The sequence below is a fragment of the Moschus berezovskii genome, chromosome 13 (assembly GCF_049115385.1).
Source record: "Moschus berezovskii isolate FMDL1 chromosome 13, NW_MosBer_1.0, whole genome shotgun sequence".
In the NCBI taxonomy this organism is placed as follows: Eukaryota; Metazoa; Chordata; class Mammalia; order Artiodactyla; family Moschidae; genus Moschus; species Moschus berezovskii.
This window is the reverse complement of record NC_142472.1, coordinates 58,012,363-58,030,833: the sequence shown is the minus strand read 5'-3', so window position 1 is coordinate 58,030,833 and position 18,471 is coordinate 58,012,363. Positions and strand designations below refer to the sequence as shown.

General features: G+C 42.0%; 2 protein-coding genes across 16 annotated transcripts in view; one reads left to right on the top strand and one right to left on the bottom strand.

Moving 5' to 3' along the window:
- Nucleotides 1–16,295, top strand: part of ZAR1L (zygote arrest 1 like) — a 47,756-nt gene extending 31,461 nt beyond the window's left edge. For 6 of the 9 annotated variants that reach the window (XR_016038881.1, XR_016038882.1, XR_016038876.1 and 3 more), the window contains one exon: nucleotides 341–1,553. The gene's annotated coding sequence lies outside the window, so the exon portion shown is untranslated. The other 3 variants (XR_016038885.1, XR_016038879.1, XR_016038878.1) reach the window with 3 other exon arrangements.
- Nucleotides 1–18,471, bottom strand: part of FRY (FRY microtubule binding protein) — a 438,131-nt gene that overhangs the window by 15,062 nt on the left and 404,598 nt on the right. For all 7 annotated transcript variants that reach the window (XM_055426288.2, XM_055426285.2, XM_055426286.2 and 4 more), the window contains 7 exons: nucleotides 16,144–16,314; nucleotides 10,044–10,244; nucleotides 9,308–9,469; nucleotides 6,464–6,630; nucleotides 4,884–5,073; nucleotides 1,552–1,701; nucleotides 310–408 (listed from right to left, as the gene is read on the bottom strand). In XM_055426288.2, coding sequence (XP_055282263.2) covers nucleotides 310–408; nucleotides 1,552–1,701; nucleotides 4,884–5,073; nucleotides 6,464–6,630; nucleotides 9,308–9,469; nucleotides 10,044–10,244; nucleotides 16,144–16,314 — 1,140 coding nt within the window. The remainder of the gene's footprint in view (nucleotides 1–309; nucleotides 409–1,551; nucleotides 1,702–4,883; nucleotides 5,074–6,463; nucleotides 6,631–9,307; nucleotides 9,470–10,043; nucleotides 10,245–16,143; nucleotides 16,315–18,471) is intronic.

The following is an 18,471-nucleotide window of genomic DNA, read 5'->3' as shown; positions in this document are numbered from 1 at the left end:
TTTCTGAGAAAAGAGAGGTTATAATGTTGATAAAGTGATACATTAAACAGATTCCCACTTTCCCCAATTTCTTGGTTAGAAAAATTATAGGGCTAAAATTGAAAGCTGAAAAATTTCTCTTTTGTAGGTATCATTTTTATATAATCCATACTATTGATAGTTCTACCACCATTAAGTTGGAAGACTAGATATGTCTGTTTTCTCCCAAAAGGGCCTCTCGTGTTATTCACATCCCCTCCCAAGAGCTCATGGTGGTTGGGTTCATTTGGTGTTAATGAAACTTATATGCACAGAGACACAGACGCTTACTGAGAGAGTGGCCTCTTTCCTGTTGTTGTAGGTATCCAAATATTCTTGCAGTTCTAAAACACTGAACTTGAGCTTGTCCAGAAGTCCACAAGAAAGGAGCTAATAAAGACAGGAAAATAATTTGTATTAAAATAACTTCCAGAGAGACACTGGACAAAGGCATGGCTACACAGAGAGAAAAGGGAAGTATATTTACATGTAATACAGTGTGTGTCAGGGGTGGCATCTGTTTTAATAACCTGTACAGTTTGTAATTTTGCTCCACTCTCAGAAGCAATTGCACTTGAATATGACTTGCTAATTTAAATTTCCTGTGAAGATACCCATTTTCCCCGTATCAGTTTAGACAGACAGATCTTAACAAGCATTCTACAGAAGCCTGCATTAAGAATCGGCATCCATTTTATGCATGGACTCCAGTGTTTTCATCCAGTAATACTCCAGGAAATGTGAAGACAGTCCTCCAACTAGGTCTTTGTATTTAATTTGCATTTTAAATCATTTAAGATAGAAAGATTTCTCATATCGCATTCTTTGCTGCAAGACAGCCAACCACTAATCAAGTTCCTGGAAAGACCGACTCTTCAGAGACTTTCAGAAGTGAAGCACATCTTCATTGTCTCTAAACCCCAGTAAGTACTGAGCAGATGAGACGGTTCTGTGATATGCATGGGGGATGGAAAGAGGTGCCCCTCTCCCCTACAGAGAGCTTGCTGGTCTTGGAAGGTTAGCATTGCGTTTATATAGTCACGATTTAGCAGTCAGCCAGCAACTATTTTAATCATCCTTCAAACTCATCATCTGCAGTGGGGCTGGACGAATACAGCAAGAGGGCAGGCGGTCTCTTGGAAGAAGAGAAAGTAATGACATGGTGCCTCTGGGGATCCATCCGGCTGGCTGACCTGGCGTCATGGGGACTGGCTAGGGCTGCTCTGAGAGGTTAGCTCACCATGTTCACAGCCTTTAGGGTCATTAGAGAGAAGCACCATGGACACAGAGCGGGCACAGGGCTGGGGGGTGGGGGGGTCTCTCCCTGATCTCCTGCAGTGACAGGCTCAGCTGGCTACGCACAGCCATTCCTGTGCAGACCCAGGCCTCTGGGGCTCCCATCACCACATAGCGCTGCTCACAAACACCGGAAGTATCTTTCCAACAAACTGCAATTGCACACGTGCTTCCCTGAAGTTCCACACTGTCAGCTGGGCAGGCTGTTGACCACGGGAGTAGGCCTGGGGTACTCACGGTCTCGGCGTCCACGAAGAGCGTGGGGCACTCGGAGCAGGAGGTAAGCATTTGGGAAGAGCTGACAAACTTGGATCCAATGCCCCGGAGGTTATCGCCAAGGTAACTGGCTGCGTCACAGGTTAGGAAGCAGAACCTTTTCTGAATATTCTGAAAGGCAACATAAATACTATTTGTAAAGGCCATGTTTTAACTTAGGCACTAGAAAACACTTTTTTAATTCTTAGGAAAATATCAAATCAGCACAGGCCCTCCATGTAGTGGCAGGGAGGGCTGTGTGTGTGTGTCTGTGTTAGGAGCAGAGTGACTGTCTTAAGTGAATGAATAATCACCCAGCGGTAACAAACTTTCTTCCTAAAATGTCATTTCCAAATGTGTGGATGCCCATGTATCTTTTAAATAAGTGCTGCTTTGCTTTTTTGCTGATGGCCAGTGCCAGCCAGAATCTTCTGCCTAGCGTGTTTGTCAGATGAGTATGTTCTGAGATTACTTCAGTGTGGGTGAGAGGAAAAAGGTCATGAGATATGACTCCTTTCTATCATTCCCAGATCACAGCTCCCAGAGACAGGAGGACTAAAATGGAGCCACAAAGTCTCTGAAAAAAGAAAGAGTATATTCTGTGTGGGACCTGTCTCCCTGAGAGCTTTGCACATGTCACCTCATCAGTGCTCACAACCAGGTAAAGAACCTGAGGTTAAGAGAGGTCAGAGGCCTCGAGATCATGCAAACATCAAGTGATGGAGTAAGGGTTCTAAGTTCACATCCCTTCCATAAGTGATAATGCTTTGTAAACGTTAACTATTCCTCCTATGCTGCCTGAAGAAAAACTGTAATTAGGAAGAATCCAACTCACGGGGCCTGTGTCAGTGACAAAATGAGAACACTTTTAGCCCCAACTTCCGACTCAAAATATCTTTTAACAAAATAACAAAATATTTAACCCAAAAATAATTCCAGATCTAGGCACTGGCTTTCCCCAAAGAGATTTCATACCTTTTGAGTTGGAGAATCTAATCCACGAGAAATCCTCTCTGCCCTGCTATGGGGTACTTAGCAAGTCCCCCAAACAACAGCAGGCTCTTGGTTCCTTATCAGTTATACTAGAAAAAAATGCCAACCGTGCTGCATATTATTTTTATTTAATATATCCGAGAATCATGTCATGATGCATAACATTATGTCTTATGGTGGTGGTAGTTTTATGTGCAATTTAAAATACTTGACCGAATACTGCAGCTGAGAGGAGCAGGAAATGTCATGTATCACAGAGCTATTAACAGATGACTGGCAGAATGAGGAGGAGGAGCCAGGTCCTCCAAGAAGTTGGGTTCTTTCTCTCTCACCCAAGGATATGGTGAGACCTGGGTTTACATTTTATTGGACTGAGAGGCTGGGAACTTCAGAGCCACCTATGACTTCCATATAAAAACAGCATGTGATTTGGTGACATTGTGCGCACAAATGACAATATCCTAACCCAGGATCACAGGAAGGAAATAAACTGACGTTGACTCTTGGAAAGCCATCCCTGCTGGACCATTAGAAACCATTTCCTTGTTTTTAAAAGCAAAGTATTTTTGCAGTTAACCTCCTCTCTACTCTGTTCAGAATCCACCAAATACATGGAAACGTGGTGTCCAGACCCACAGGGAAATATTGGGAAACTAAGAAAACAGCCCCAGTGAGGATGTGATGAAAGAACAGCAGACTGTGTGTCTGAAATGTGTTTCATTTCCAGCATATTGGAACAGCAATTTTGCTCTCAATCACAGAGCATTTGATGGTATATGAGAAAGTTCTTAAAGAAAAGTAATATTAAAAAAAATTTGTATTATTATTATTGTAGATAAATGTCTTAGGAATTGATCCAGTCAACTGATTAAAAAGAAAAAATCCAAACTCCAGTGTTCCTCCCAGTACCCAGCCCCATGTCCCAGCTCACATGACAACCTGTTGCTGTACTGGCATTAGGTGGAAACTGGACGTTTGAGATTTACATTAAAAAAGTTTTTTTTCCTACTGCATTTACTGAGCACCTATTGTGTGTGAGCCACTGTGCCATCCACTGGAATCAAAGCACGACACCATTACCTGCCCTCCCCCGCAGGAGACAGACACCTAAACAGGTAATTCCAATAAAGTGTGACAGATGCCTGGGATCCCAGGTCGGGGATACAAGGGGAGAAAGAGCTAAAGGAAGGCCTCATTCATGGAAGTGCCGCCCCATCAGGGATCTGTATGTATTGGGAGCACAGCTGAGGGAAAACAGGAGGTGATGGCTCTCGGCAGAAGGAAGAGTACGCTCAGGACTATATATAAAGTTGAATGTGCGGTCTGGTAACTGTAGTAAGACAGGATCACAACAGCCGAGCTTAAACATACATGATTAACCATTACTTAAACACAGACTTTAGAACAATATAATAAATTACATTGTTCCTGAATCTTTACAAATTTACCTCAAATGGTAGCTTTGGGATAGTTAGTTTTTAAATTTCAGTCCGTCTTAGAGTGTTTTGGATTCTTATCTTTCAGCAGCCCATTGTTTCCTGTTTTAAGGCTAACAGTCCCTCCAGCCCCCAGTTCATCTCAGACAGGTCTCATGAAAAGTAAACTGGAAAACTTGAGAGTGGGCTGCACAAATAACAGAGGCTGTGGAGACACTAGCTATTAGTACTACTGGTATACACTCCTCCAAGAATGGAAGGGCCTCCAGGCTAAAAAACCGACTTTACTTTTATATTAACTAAATTATGGCTGCCTGAATTTGAAATTATTTAAAGCAGATGATCCCATTATTTCCACTTTTCACATAATTCCTTATTTTCCTATCTCTCCCTTTTGCCATGGTTTTTCCTGAAGGTGATCAGAGGGTCCCATTCCTCCATCCAGCACATGTTACCATACCGTTTCTTATGATGTATTCAAGAGAATCAACCTCTCAAAAAGTGTCACAGGCTGGCAGGTTGAAGGAATTCATGGTGAGTGGGAATAAAAGATAAGGAAAAACAACGAAGAACAGGTACACCAGAGGTCGAAGTGGAAAGAAGAGATGGAGAATGGGCTTGGTTGAAGATACCACCGGTGGTCCTGAAGGCCTGGCATCCTGCCTGTGCCTGATGATGCCAATGAAAGCCGGAGGGGCCAGCGAGGATCACGTCCCAGCGGCCTGAACCACCGAGCACAACATCTCCATGGTGAACGGAAGAAAGGATGAAGCAGAGGAAACCGAGGACAAAGTGTAGTGTAAACCCAGCACTTCCCCCCTCAAGGGAGAGGCCAGCTGGCTCCCTGAAGAGCTGGCAGCTGCGGAGCCTTTGTGGGCAGCGTACCTTAAACAGGGAGGAGAACACGTGGAACGTGTACACAGCACAGGAGCCGTCCGAGTCGCACATGAGCTGGTTGATGTGGCTGCGCCAGGCCTCCTCGGCGTCGTCACAGGCCGTGGGCTGAAAGGCGGCAAGGATGGCCGAGAAGAAGGGCGAGGGAGGGGGCGACACTCCCCTCTCACCTTCCCCAAAGCTGGAAAAAACGCAGACGACAAAGTCAGGAATGGTGTCCTCCTTACCTTTGCTGGCAGTGTCGGTTCTCACCCGAGGCACCCCTCCTGCCTGCTCCTCCCAGGGGGGTTGCTTTGGGAGCCTGGCTCTCAGTCAGAAGTCTCGAGATTCTGATTCTAGAAAAGAGAATTTTTCACCTCTAGAACTCCGTAATTCCTGGGATTCCCCAACTTTGATTTCCTTCATACAGATACGGGACTGCTTTTCAGCCTTCAGCAACTGACCCTCACTTTCCTGCCAGCCTTTCCCCAGACATGGCACATTCACTCCTGTGCTTTGACCTATTTCAGTCTTTTTCATTTTTCACTTTAAAAAAATGAGAAAAATTTTGAATCTTGTCACTTTTCCTTTGTGGAGAGAGAGTAATAGTGGGTGCATACACATAAATGACTAGGAGAAATAGGGCAGAGAAAGGAAAACAAGAGAGAAATTCACAGTGAGACAGAGGGAGACAAAGGAGAGAAAAATAAATGAACTGAACTCGGTATCACCCTAAGCTGTTTCTCTGACAAAAGGATATGCGTCACCATAACAGAAAGCCTGTCTTGCCATGTCAGAAGCAGTGTTCAGAGGAGTAATTTCAGTATGCTTACTTTCTTCTCCTGAAGCAGATCTGTAGCATTATTTGTGATTCATCCTAGATGCCACATTGTTTTTTTTTTTTTTAAATCTATTCCTTTATATGTTTCTTGTTTATATTCTCTGACTAGATCTCACTTGTCTCAGAAATGTCAGTCTTGAAGCCGAAAGCCACCCACTTAAAAAAAAAAGTAGGTATGTAGCTTATAAAGGGCCTCTTGTTCTGGTCTTTTAACTCAAGATGGGAAGAACTCCATTTCCAAGCCTTGCCAAGCTTGCTTATCTTCAAAGCTTACAAGGCGTGGACCACGTCCCCAAGGGCTCCTCTTTGGCTTTTTATGTTATTCCAGGGCTTTAGGGCTTCCCTGGTGGCTCAGTGGTAAAAGAATCTGTCTGCAGTGCAGGAGAGGCGGGTTCGATCCTTGAGTCAGGAAGATCCCCTGGAGAAGGAAATTGCAACCCACTCCAGCATTCTTGCCTGGGAAAATCACATGGACAGAGAAGTCTGGCGGGCTACAGTCCATGGGGTCACAGAGTCAGACACGACTGAACGTCTGAGTATATTATTATTCCGGGGCTCTAAGAGTTCCTATAGGCATAGCCTTTCTGGTTCTGCATAAGGCCCTACACTGGAGCTGGATGATTCCTCTCTGGTTGACAGCCTTCCAAGTCATGTCAGCTTGGACTCCTGTGCGAGGAAGTCCCAGAGGCACAAGCCTGATGTTAAATTGGTTAGAGTGAACCCAGTATGACCTGCCTTGTACACCCTTTACCTGGCAAGAGTGAACTGGTCCAGTGCTCGGTTGCCTTTTTCTTCTGCCTCAGTCATATCCAGGCTAAAGCTGTCGCTGCATTCAAAAGTGGCTGGGAGTTCATTGATGGAGCTGGAAAGGTCATCCTCCTGCACGGTGGCGTCCTCCTCTTCCTGGACAGCATCGGCCTGGGAGCAAAGGAGAAAAAAGAATCCCCCAACATGTAAGGATATCCAGAGGCAAATCTGAAATCCAGAGAACAACGGAAATTGGGGGCATCTGTCTTCTAGCTGTGGTATAGTCAATTTGTGTAACCGAACTCAAGAATTCTCTGAAGCACTGATCTTTATCTTCTTTTCAGCCTTTTCTGAGAGAGTTCCCAAAGAAGCTTTCAGAAGATTACCATATTTGATCCACACTTAAGGAGTATAAATGCTAAACTTGGAAGCGACCTGCTGGGTCAGACCTCCACTTTCAAAGATGAGGAAGTGGATGCTCCACGCAGGAAAAGGACGTGCCTAATACCAGGTATGTAATCAGAGACAGAGCCAAAGCCAGGGCGAGAGACACCCATCTCTGGATTCAGAGCTCTCTTCGTTCGTTGTACAAGCCCAGTCTTCTAAAGCAAGTTACCTGGAGTTAACTCTCCAGTATATTATATAATTTGTAGTACGTCCAATGTTACCGATGGAAACTAGAATTTAGAATCATCAGTGCCTGGCATAGTAAAGGCTCCTGAAGTCTCTGCCATGCCCATGAGTGACTCAGAGCTATTCACTGAGCCCGCCTCGTTGACAGGTCTTCCATACTGAACATCCTCTGAGCTCCACATACATATATGCTTCACTCTTGGGATCCCCTGAAGGCAGCACATATATATATGAGAGGCTGCCCTTGCGTTACTGTAAAATGTAGAATGAGCAGGGAGATGAGACGGCTCTAGGGTGGCAGAGCTGGGACCACTGAGAGGCAGGAAAGAGACTGGCAGGTCAAATGGAAAAAGAGGTTGGGCTTGAACCCGGGCCAGAGGGAAATCATCTGGAGGACCAATTGTTCTTCTGGAGAGGAAGGAAGGCAGCCTGACCACAGAACAGAAGAGGAGAGGAAGAAAGCATGTGTACGTGGTTCAGTGAGTCATTTTCTTAAAGTCAAAACCAGGGCAAAATAGGCATATGAATTAGAGCATTATCACGGTTGACATCTGGCTGCCCCTTTAGTATTTTGAATCTAGGATTAAATAGGGAAATTAGGAATGTTTACAGATATGTGAAGGAACTAGGTTATCTCGTGTCTTTGAAGGAACTGCTTATAAATACTGAGTTTCAGGGGCTTATCCATATCTGTCTCTTCCTGCTCTTTAAAACTAGACTGGTGCCAACGAGACTGCTGACTGGTCTGGGTTATTAATGTATATAAACTTAATCTACTAGGGACAGGCTGAGATCTTATAAAAACATCTTCTGTTTTCTCTTTCTAACATCACAGATATATCAAATTTTGCAGAAGCCCAGCTGATGTAAAAGGCAGAGAGAGCTTTTCAGAAATTAAACTCAGCCTTGCCCTGATAGATTTCTCTGTGAGTCCATGAAATTATTACTACTTAGGCAGTGCTTTGTATGAGAAATCTATATAACTCAGCATTCAAAATAGAAAAGTTGACTACTGCAAGACTGTGAAATGACAAACGCTAATAATAACTTCACATTTATTTTGTGATATCCATTCCATGAAGTTTAATTTCAAAGATTCTGGCATTTTAATCTCAGGTTTCTTTTCTGGTCCCCTTTTTGGCTAAAAAAGGATTCTGCTAATTCTCAGAATCCTAGTCACAGTCCTTTTGTAATGCAGAAGTCTTAGAAATAATTATTTTTTAAGCGTCAATGTTTTTAGGTGATTGCAGTTTGGTTGGTTGCCCTTGGTTTACAGTATATAAGTTTTGCTAGATCTCAGATGTGTTTTTAGTACACTGTATAAGGATACAGAATAGTATTATATTTTTCTGTAGAAACATCAGGAAGAATATAGTTTTATAAATCTGTTTTCTATGTATTTTTTCCCATTTTCTCTTTTAAACTTACACCACCATAACCAAACTCAAGATAAAGAAAACTTTAATCCTAATTGTAATAGGCTATTTTGGTATGTCTAATATAAGAAAATAAAGTTCTATACTAATGGCCATTTATGTGGGTACATATGTGAACACTGTGTGGAAGTTGATAGTTTTATAGACAAAATGGCTTATGCAAATCAATAAAATAAACCTTAAATGAAATACACATTTTTAAGTTTTTCTAAAAAGCTGACCTTTTAAATAAGGAAATTCTACCCATTACTTACTTTTCTCCTCAGAGAGCTGATTAAGACAGTTTTGTGCATAATACTGTGATTGATACTGAAATTTGTGATAGCCCAACAAAAGGCGAGAATGCAATCAATGCACAGCCTGTATAATTGGTTCCTACATAGGAAAAAATTTCCTCCAATCTATGTATACACCCACACCTCACTTAACAGATTGTTTTATAAAAGCCATGACAAAGAACACCAGTTTGTCTCAGCCATCTCAGACATTTGTTTTGCCGTTAATCAGCAGTGTTTGTGCTCTCTAGAAAATGCAAAACGTTTCATCTTAAAAGGACCTCAAATCAAATCTCTTTCAACCAACAAGAAGATGGTTGCTTAGGTCTTTTGAGAGTAAAGCAACTTCAAAACCTAGGCTCAGGGGCACTAACAACTATTTCATAAAAGAAAAAGATAAAGATAGTCCCTCCACTTATAACCCGCTAAGAATGCTCAGAAAATTGGAAATACATTTTTTTTTTTAAAGAAAACCACAACCAACAATTGCCAAAATCTCTTCACCTTTGAACCCTCAGAAATCTGAAGATTATTCATATCAGGCAGAGAAGCATCAAAGCTAGCCATCCTGGTGTTAAAGGAGTGAGGGTCAGCAGGGGTCAGATTGCAGGCGGTCGTGAGTGATTCCATGGGGTTAGTCTCCTCCGAAGGGGAGAGATTCATGATCTGTCGAGAAAGCAAAGGAAACACAACATCGTGTGACGTTCCCATTCTTTACAAGCTCTGATTACTTTTTACATAAGAGTACAAACCAGCGTACAAGCTGGTTGCTAGTGGACAGGTACTAACTGTTAAACATATTAATACATACTGCACTGTCATTAGAACTTAAACACCACAGCTGGCAAGGCCCAGCACTGTAAAACACGAAGACCCCTTCTCTTTCCAGATAACCCCCAAAAAATGTCTGTCTTATTTCCTCAAACTTCAGATGCTGGAGGAATTTTTTTTTTTTTTTTTAAAGAAAGAGTTCAGCATAATAATTTAGTTAGGGAAAATCTAGGCCTGAACAAATCTGATGGCATTCAGGGCTTATGAAACCCCCAGCGTTTGTCTCCATTTGCACCCTCCAGAGAAGAAGCTGGTTAGAATCAGACAGACCCCACCCGACAATCTCAGATTTGAGTTTGGCAGCTGTGGGAAGTTTCTTTAGTTGCAACTGGAAACTGCCCCGCTGCCTGAATGACAAAGAGCAGTTTCCCAGTTTCTTGGGAAGAAGAGGTGGAGAGTTCCTACTTACGAGGTCAGAGTGCTCCAGGATCTGGCTGGTGGTGAGGTCCTCCTCCTCAGAGGACTCGTCAGAATCCTCGTGGTTCATTTTATTGAGGCTGGGAGAGCTTCCTGAGAGCTGGCGCTCCTCCAGCAGCTGCAGGTCACACTTGTCCAGACTGTCCAAAGAACGCCTGCGGACTCCCCAGTTGAAGTTGTCCATACTCTCACCCTGAAATCACACCATCAGCTGCTTTTTAAGGCCAGAATTCTCCTGCATGTATAGCTTCACACATCTGATCAGTCATAGCTTAGCATCAATATTTTCATTATGAACTCTCAAGCCTTCACCTCATGGACACGGGCACCAATGATTTTGCTTACGTGTTGTGAAGAGTAGTAAAACAGCACACTGTTCTTCACCTAAATGCGTGTTAAGTCACAGATAGACGTGATCATACACTCTTCTTTGGCACAGTGGGTAACACTGTTTTACAAGTTGATTTGGGAGTGCTCTTAAAGAGCCATGTTAACAAAAAGCTATCAGAAAGAGACTGTTAATATTAGAACAACTTCAACAGAGGTGTTCCTTACCTACTCCCTGACCCCCACTGTATAGTACTGTTGTCCAGAGAACAAAGTAAGGGCTGTGCTTGTGGCACAGTCCACACCTTCTGGGTATTAAGTTGAAGAGCATTAGGTACACATTCCAGCCTGTTTCTGCCACAGCAGTTTTCACAGATAAAATGCAGAGTTAAAGGGTGTCAGAGAGCAGCTGGGCACAGTCAGACGATCATGCATGATGCAGAGGCCAGAGCAGCAAGGCTTCAGTTTTGCTTTAGGCTCATCTTTAAATAATTGTCCCAACACAGGAAACAGTTCCCTCCCTGGACCTGGATGGATTGACCTGGTACCAAGGACTGTTGCAGATTGGTACATGTGTACTGAGAACTGGGCTAAGTGGCAAGGTAGAGTGTTACAGAAGGATTTTAGATATATTTCAGATTGTCTCTACAAATTATCATATATTAAGTAAGTTTATTTAATTGAGTATAATTTTTTCCCCCTAAAAACAAATCTGGGTTTTATTTCTCTTTCTAGGAATAAAGCAAGAGAAATATTACTCACCCATTGGTGAGTAAATTTGAACCTAAACCAAATAGGTAATCTGAATAAAATATAGCACAGAATCTTACCATTTACATTAGTCATTTGAAACACAGATGGTTCACTGAAATAAACTTTCTGATGAGAGCTCAGTTAATAGCATAATCATAATTTCAGGGAGAGATGTAAATTACTATTAAAATTAATGAGTTTTTCCCTCTGGTTTTATGGGTCTATTTTTTCTGGCTCCTAATAAAATAAAGCCTACCATTCTCACAGATCTCTGGTATAATAGATGCTTAGCTTTTCCAAAGTCTGTTTTGGCTATTCATGGTGTAAGGCAATGGGTAAGAATCCTGAACACATTCTGGATATATGTGGAAATTATCATTATTCACCCCATTTATGATATTTATGATTATCCTTAGGACTGTTTGATTATACGACTCATATTTGATTTCTGTAGTTTATAGCTCTATCTGTACCTTCTATCTGTAACTACTGTGATACATTACCACCAAATAATTGTTTTTTTCCCCTGGTAGGGAAGGCTTACTATTGTGCTGGTATTTTAAAACAGCTGTTTCATGGAAAGAATGAAAAAAATGTGGAAGAGTTCCAGGAAGAAAAAGAAAACACAGTATGTGAAGAAATAAAGAGGGTAAAGAAAGATGAGATTACAAAACAGAGAAAAAGGAATGTGACAATTACTGGGAGAAATGTACAACTGTGAAACAAATTCACAGAACTGATTTTCTCTTGCACTGAATCAATGGATGGATTGGATGAACTCTCAGGCAGCAATTCTGGAAGTCCCCCGCCCTGAACCTGGCTCGCACTGAGCTGGCAGAGAGATATATCCAGGGCCAAAGAATGCTGCACTGGGCACATGGTGCCACTGTGTTGATTGACCACAGCTCAGGTGAAGACCTGAATCAGTCAGGCATGGGACCTGGGAGTCAGGGAAGCGGTTCTCGCAGGGATAATATTTGGTGTCTTGCTGGAGGATGCAGTAACTGCATGGGAGGCAAGGATGCTGAAACCGTTTCCCTAGTGGCAGCTGAGGGGTTGAAAGCAACAGTGGCCTGGCCTGTGTTGGAGTCTGTGGTGATTAAAAGTTCCCCGGGCCTTCTCACAGCACAGGACCACCCCTACTCGGAGAGCTGCCTTCCAGCCTCCCCACACCCAGATGTCATGTTTGTATTTTATGTCACCTTTGGGGTCAAAAGCCAAAACTGTTTCTGTGTGTGAGAAGACTGAGAAGGTGGCTAACTATCCTTGATGGACAATATGCATATGTCGGTTATCAAACCTAAATAACCACTCAGGATTCATACTGAGATGAGAAAATATTCACAATGGAATACTCTAAAAGTGTTGGAAATCATATTCACTGATATTGGAATACCAAAAAAAGAATTATTGTTGAAGGAACTTAGAAGTCAAAACATGTTCCCCCAAATGACCCTACTCAGACTTAAGCCTGTAAGACATGGATATAGTGTGCTCATAGGTCACTCTGTCCAGGATAACACTGGCTTATGCCTGTTGTCTGGGTGTAATTATTACCAGACTCCTTTTCAGTTGCAAAAGGGTCCTCACTTGGATAGTCACTCACCCTACAAAGATAGCTCTTAATTCTTAGAAAATAAAAGCAGTTGATTGGAAGTGGATGTGGTGTATTGTTTAGATAAAACTTGTTGATTTCACTTTTAATAAAAGAATTAAACCACAAAACCAAACCATTCCAGCTGTGCAGCTGCCTAATGAGAAATTATAGGATTTCTATGGATCATACTTAAAAACTCACCTTCCCTCAAGAGATAAAATTATGCAACTTCCAGAAATAGACATATAAAGATTTTAAAACTACATTTTAAAATGTTATTTATACTTTCAGAAAATATTTTCTTCCTCGAGCAACCAAGAAAAATACTTCTATCACACACATCTCAATATAAATGTGCAAATAGGCATACATACTCTCTAAGGGGAGAAAAAGCAATTATGTTGTTATAAATCTGCAATGATGCAAAACACCTGCTAGCATATCTGAATTGAAAATAGCATCATCTTACCTGAAGTTCCTGGGTAGCAGATTGAATGGACAGAAAAACAAATAAGAGGTCTATTTAAAATGATTATATTACAGATACTCAAGTGCATTTGTCTTAGTTTTAACACAACAGCAACTAACAGTGCTAACAGTATATACTTCAGTAGAGGCACCTTAAAAAAAAGGCAAAGATACACAAACCCCAAAGAGAAGAATTAGTACCAAACACCGGAAATTCCAGAACTCTTAGCAGTGGATGACGTAGCTGGTAACAAATCATAAATACAATTTCTGAAATAGCTTTCCACTTCAGTGACAACTTTGGTCTGTCTCAACACTTTTTTTTGGAATGTCTAAATTTTTATTTGTGAGAAAACTGTGAAATGTCATAGAAAGACTAATGAGGGTCATCTGCTGGGGGAAAAAAGGTGGCATCACCTGATCCTGTCCACAAAACCAGAAGGCTCTGTTTCACTGCTGAGGTGCAATTAACAGCAAAGACATATAACCCTTTAAGGATTCTGAAGAGTTCAAAGGCAAACCCTTAAAGATTTAGTAAATACATTGAGACTAGGGAATAAACATGACAAGAGCCTTGTCTGTCTTTTTTTATAAATATATTTTGATCTAGAAGCCAAATATGCTTACCTTTTGCAGATGAGGAAATACTGAAATTATTCATCAGTGACAGTACAAAGGAACACTTAGAATGCCTATTCTGTGCCCGAAATTATGTGAAAAGCTTTACATAGGTCACCTTACTTGATCCCTCACATCAACTCTACAGTCAGGTATTATCATCCCCATTTGATAGATGAGGACGCCAAGAGAAGCTCCTTCGAGGCTTAAACTGGGTCAGAGGCTGAGCTAAAGTCAGAGCTGGACCTGCTTTGACTATCTGTGACTCTGTAAGCAGGCTAGAGTCCCTTATTGTAACCATGTAGAGAAGTAACATTCTCAAATAGTTTATTTTATTTGGATAAAATGCATACTGTCACACTCTTGTGTTTCTTATAAAATCATAATCATACAAGGTAACAGCCACTATTTTTTTTTTCTAGTTCCTGTTGGCTAGGACAATAGAGAAAATGCTAGAAGGCAGGCATAGTATCCATCAGTTGCTGTCCCTGACAAGCATTAGCATAAAATTTGTTTTCAAATGATGAGCATCTAAGGTTTTCCTTATTTTGATAGAAATTAGTTCTGCAGTTGTGTCTGATTCTTCTATTTGATAGCATTCCTGCCAGATCCCTTTACATAGCCCATTTGTCTTTGTATGAGACTGAAAAAAATGATGCCTCTCTTGTTTCATCAATTTTTCCTTCCTTAGTTTAACTTACAGAGTGAAATTGAATTCTAGCCTGAGAGCAAAGATGAGGTCAGTTGCCCAAATCAGGAAGTTAATCTTTTGACATTCCATATACCTCTAGCTCATTTTGAAAATATTCAAAACAGCTCTATTTTGCATTACAATTTTTAAACAATTCTCACCACATTTACTTGTTGATTTCTTTATTGCTAGTTATGGTTAACACAGAAAACTGCAGAACTTTTTACTGGTTCAAGAAAATTCAAGGTGAAGAGCTGACATATTTTAGAGGTGCCAGTCCTTAGACTCTTAAAAGGACTGGATCTGTTAAACCTGTTTCTAGGGGAAGAACTGGTGAAGAAAACATTCTTCATTCTGAGGACATGACTGTTCCTTGCTGGCACAGACAGCCAGGGTTGTCAGTGGCCAGTAAGGACAAAAATGGACAGCTCCGTGACCTAGCCTTGACATAAGTGGATTGGTCAGCAAGTGTTCTTTTAGGGAAGGTAAGCAGTTACCTGAAGTATCATTTCCCACAAGTTTATAATGAGGAGGTGCCTACCTGCCATAGGGCTTCCCTAATGGCTCAGATGGTAAAGAATCTGCCTGCAATGTGAGAGACCCAGATTCAATCCCTGGGTTGGGAAAATCCCCTGGAGAAGGGAATGGCAACCCACTTCAGTATTCTTGCCTGGAGAATCCTATGGACTGAGGAGCCTGGTAGGCTATAGTCCATGGGGTTACAAGGTCATGTCAGACTTGACACAACTGAGTGGCTAACACTAATACTACTACTTACCATAGGATATGATAAGCTTGGACTCTGGGCTTCCATTTGAACTGTGTGACTGGCGGAAAACCCTCTGTCTGGGAAGTATAATGTGGAGCCCACCACACACCAGGCTGGGTAGCAGGCATTTTCACAGATGGCAACCTCATTGAAGGGAACTTAGTGTCCATCCCAGGAGGAAAAAGCCTGCCTCCTGCCCCCAGGCTACTGAAACAATGCTCCTCCTTCCACTCCCAGTTTTCAAAAACATGACTCATAACTGAAGCACCTCATTACCACAATTATCACTCAGATGCACAGATCTGCATCTGCCTGTTCAGACTTGAATTCAGATGCTCCCGGTATCAAAAACCAGCCAAAAGCAGAGCCAGGAGCTCTCTTATATGTTAAATCTAGTTTCAAGTTCTGAGGATTTCAAACAGCACAAAGATGCCAGACCCTCAGGCTCCAATCACAGGATGTAGCAGGCAAGCTTTGAAACCATCACATAAGAGCAACTTCACACTTAAAATAATGAAATGCTTCGCCTGTTTTTCCCAGGCACCAGAGAACAGGCTGAAACCGTCAATGTTTCTGTTTTTTTTTTTAAGCTCGCCTTTGGACTGTATACACACAGAGTCTCCTTGTGGCCATTCAAAGTCAGATCTCTCCCATTTAGAAAGAACTTGGAACCGCTTTGGCCCTGGGCTCAGACAGGAAGGGTGGGGTGACTTTTGCCCAAGTTAAGCTGCTGTACTTTGAATAAACTGATCCAAAATAAAGTTTACAAGTTTTCTAATTAAAGAACTCACTATTTAGCAGGTAGAAAGAAACCGTTTCATTAGCAAAGAAAAGGCTGAGCGGATGGTTTTCACTGAGCCTGTGCCTACCTCTCCATCCTCCAGCTCCACGTCTAGGAAGTCGAAGTCTCTGAAGACCCGGAACTGTTGCTCGCTGTTGGTGTCATCCATGTTCTCCTGCTCCCGGGCCCCGTCCTCGGACGACACCAGGCTCGCCTGATGCTCCAGCAGGTCCAGGTCCCCACACGATGAGAAGATCACCTGTGAACCGAGAGGGCTCTCCTGAGAAACCACTCTCCCTTCGGTGGTTTGAGCTACAGAACCCGTAACTGGCTCCTTATAGCACTGTATTTCCAGTACACACCTAATTCCTTAAGTGGGTATTTTTAGAATGTTCTTTTATTATTTATGTTGGACAGGTGCCTTCAGATTAAACTCGTTGCAAAGACGCAAATTCATGTAGTAGGAAAATGTTTGAGTCAGATAGTTGCTTCTTAATGAAGACTGGATCCTACGTGTGTATGTGTGTGTTTCAACTGAGCGTGTCTGTGTTCACAGACAGTCTACAGCAGCCAAGATATTTTCCATTGTTTCTATGCCGACCGAGGTTAGAAACTGTATAGATTCTCATATACATATACATCACATACATATTACCACATAAGATTTTAAGGACTACTGATGCCAACAAAATATGTTACTATAGAATGAACTGTGAGAGCAAAGGATTTAACCCTTTGAGAGATAAACCAGGAACCGTTAAAGGAAAAGAAACCTAAGTCAAGAAGTACAGAACTTGTTCATTTGAATTACAGAAGAGAAACTGAGCAGCCGTGTTCAGAATTCACACTCAAATGCCTGTCCTGTTGATTTAAACAAAACTTTTTTTTTCTACTAAAATTTTAGTATGTCAACATTTTAAAATTATATGTATAGGTTCATTTTTCTTGGGCCATTTTAATATAACTTCTTAGGAATAATAGACTTGAAATAAATCTAAATGTTTTGCTATGCAGCCTCTCCTAAACATAGACTGATATTAAACAAAATGAACACTGTTCTTTTAATTTAACCATTATAACCTCCTGGTCTTCCTTGAAAGTAAAAATTCATTTATAAGAATTTAAATATAGCAGTTGTCTCTCAACAGGAAAAAGTAAATGGATTTTAAATATACATTTTTTTCCCGCCAGTGTTTTTAAGAACAGTCATAGGATTTGCACTAGGTTTTTATAAAATGGCACAACAGTCTGTACAGGGATTGCAAGTGGGTACATGAGATAAGCAGCACTGAGGACCAGCCACCTAGTCAGGGAGAGAGGAGAGACTAGAATTCTTTTTTTATTGAAATATAGCTGCTTTATAATGTTGTGTTAGTTTCTACTGTACAGCAAAGTGAATCAGTTATATGTGTATATATATCCCCTCTTCTTTAGATTTCCTTCCCACTAGGTGACTGCAGAGCGCTGAGTGGAGTTCCCTGTGCTATACAGGAGGTTCTCATTAGTCATCTATTAGTATTTTATACATAGTATCAATAGTGTATATACTGTCGATCCTAATCTCCCAGTTCATCCCACCCGTCCTTCCCCAGCTTGGTATCCATATTCGTTCCTACATCTGTGTCTCTGTGTCTGCTTTGCAAATCAGTTCACTTGTACCGTTTTTCTAGGTTCTACATGTAAGTGGTATTAACATGGTATTTGTTCTTCTCTTTCTGACTCACTTCACTCTATGACAGTCTCTAGGTCCATCCACAGAGAGACCAGCACTCTGATTCCCCCAGCCGAGTGCTCCCTTTCCTAGTTAGTGTGACTTTTCTTATTTGTAACACAGCAAACAATTCTAGCTTGAAAGGCCACAGCACAGAAGCAGGCAGTTGGGATCTGAAGGGAAAGTGTAACCACAGGACGGAGAGAAGTGGCCCTTGCCGGCTGTGCTGCTGTCGGCATACAGGTGGCCATTCCCCTCCCTGGTGGGCTGGGAGGCTCTGGCCGCCCTCCCTGTCGTCATCCCCAGTCCCTCTGCCCTCATGATGTCACAGCAGCAGCAGCAAACCCTCCAGCCAGCAACCTGGAAGGTGACTTCAAAGGAGGCAATGGAGCACATTCCAGGATGATAATAAGTATCAGTCTTTACTCTAGGAACCTAGGAGTCTCTCATATTTCACCCAGTCATGAACTACATTAGCATATACATTTTGGAATTTTAAAAGCAACTTTACAGAGAAACCATTTGCAGGGCTTCCCTGGTGGCTCAGAGGTTAAAGCTTCTGCCTCCAATGCGGGAGACCCGGGTTCGATCCCTGGGTCAGGAAGATCCCCTGTAGAAGGAAATGGTAACCCACTCCAGTATTCTTGCCTGGAGAATCCCATGGACAGAGAAGCCTGGTAGGCTACAGTCCACGGGGTCGCAAAG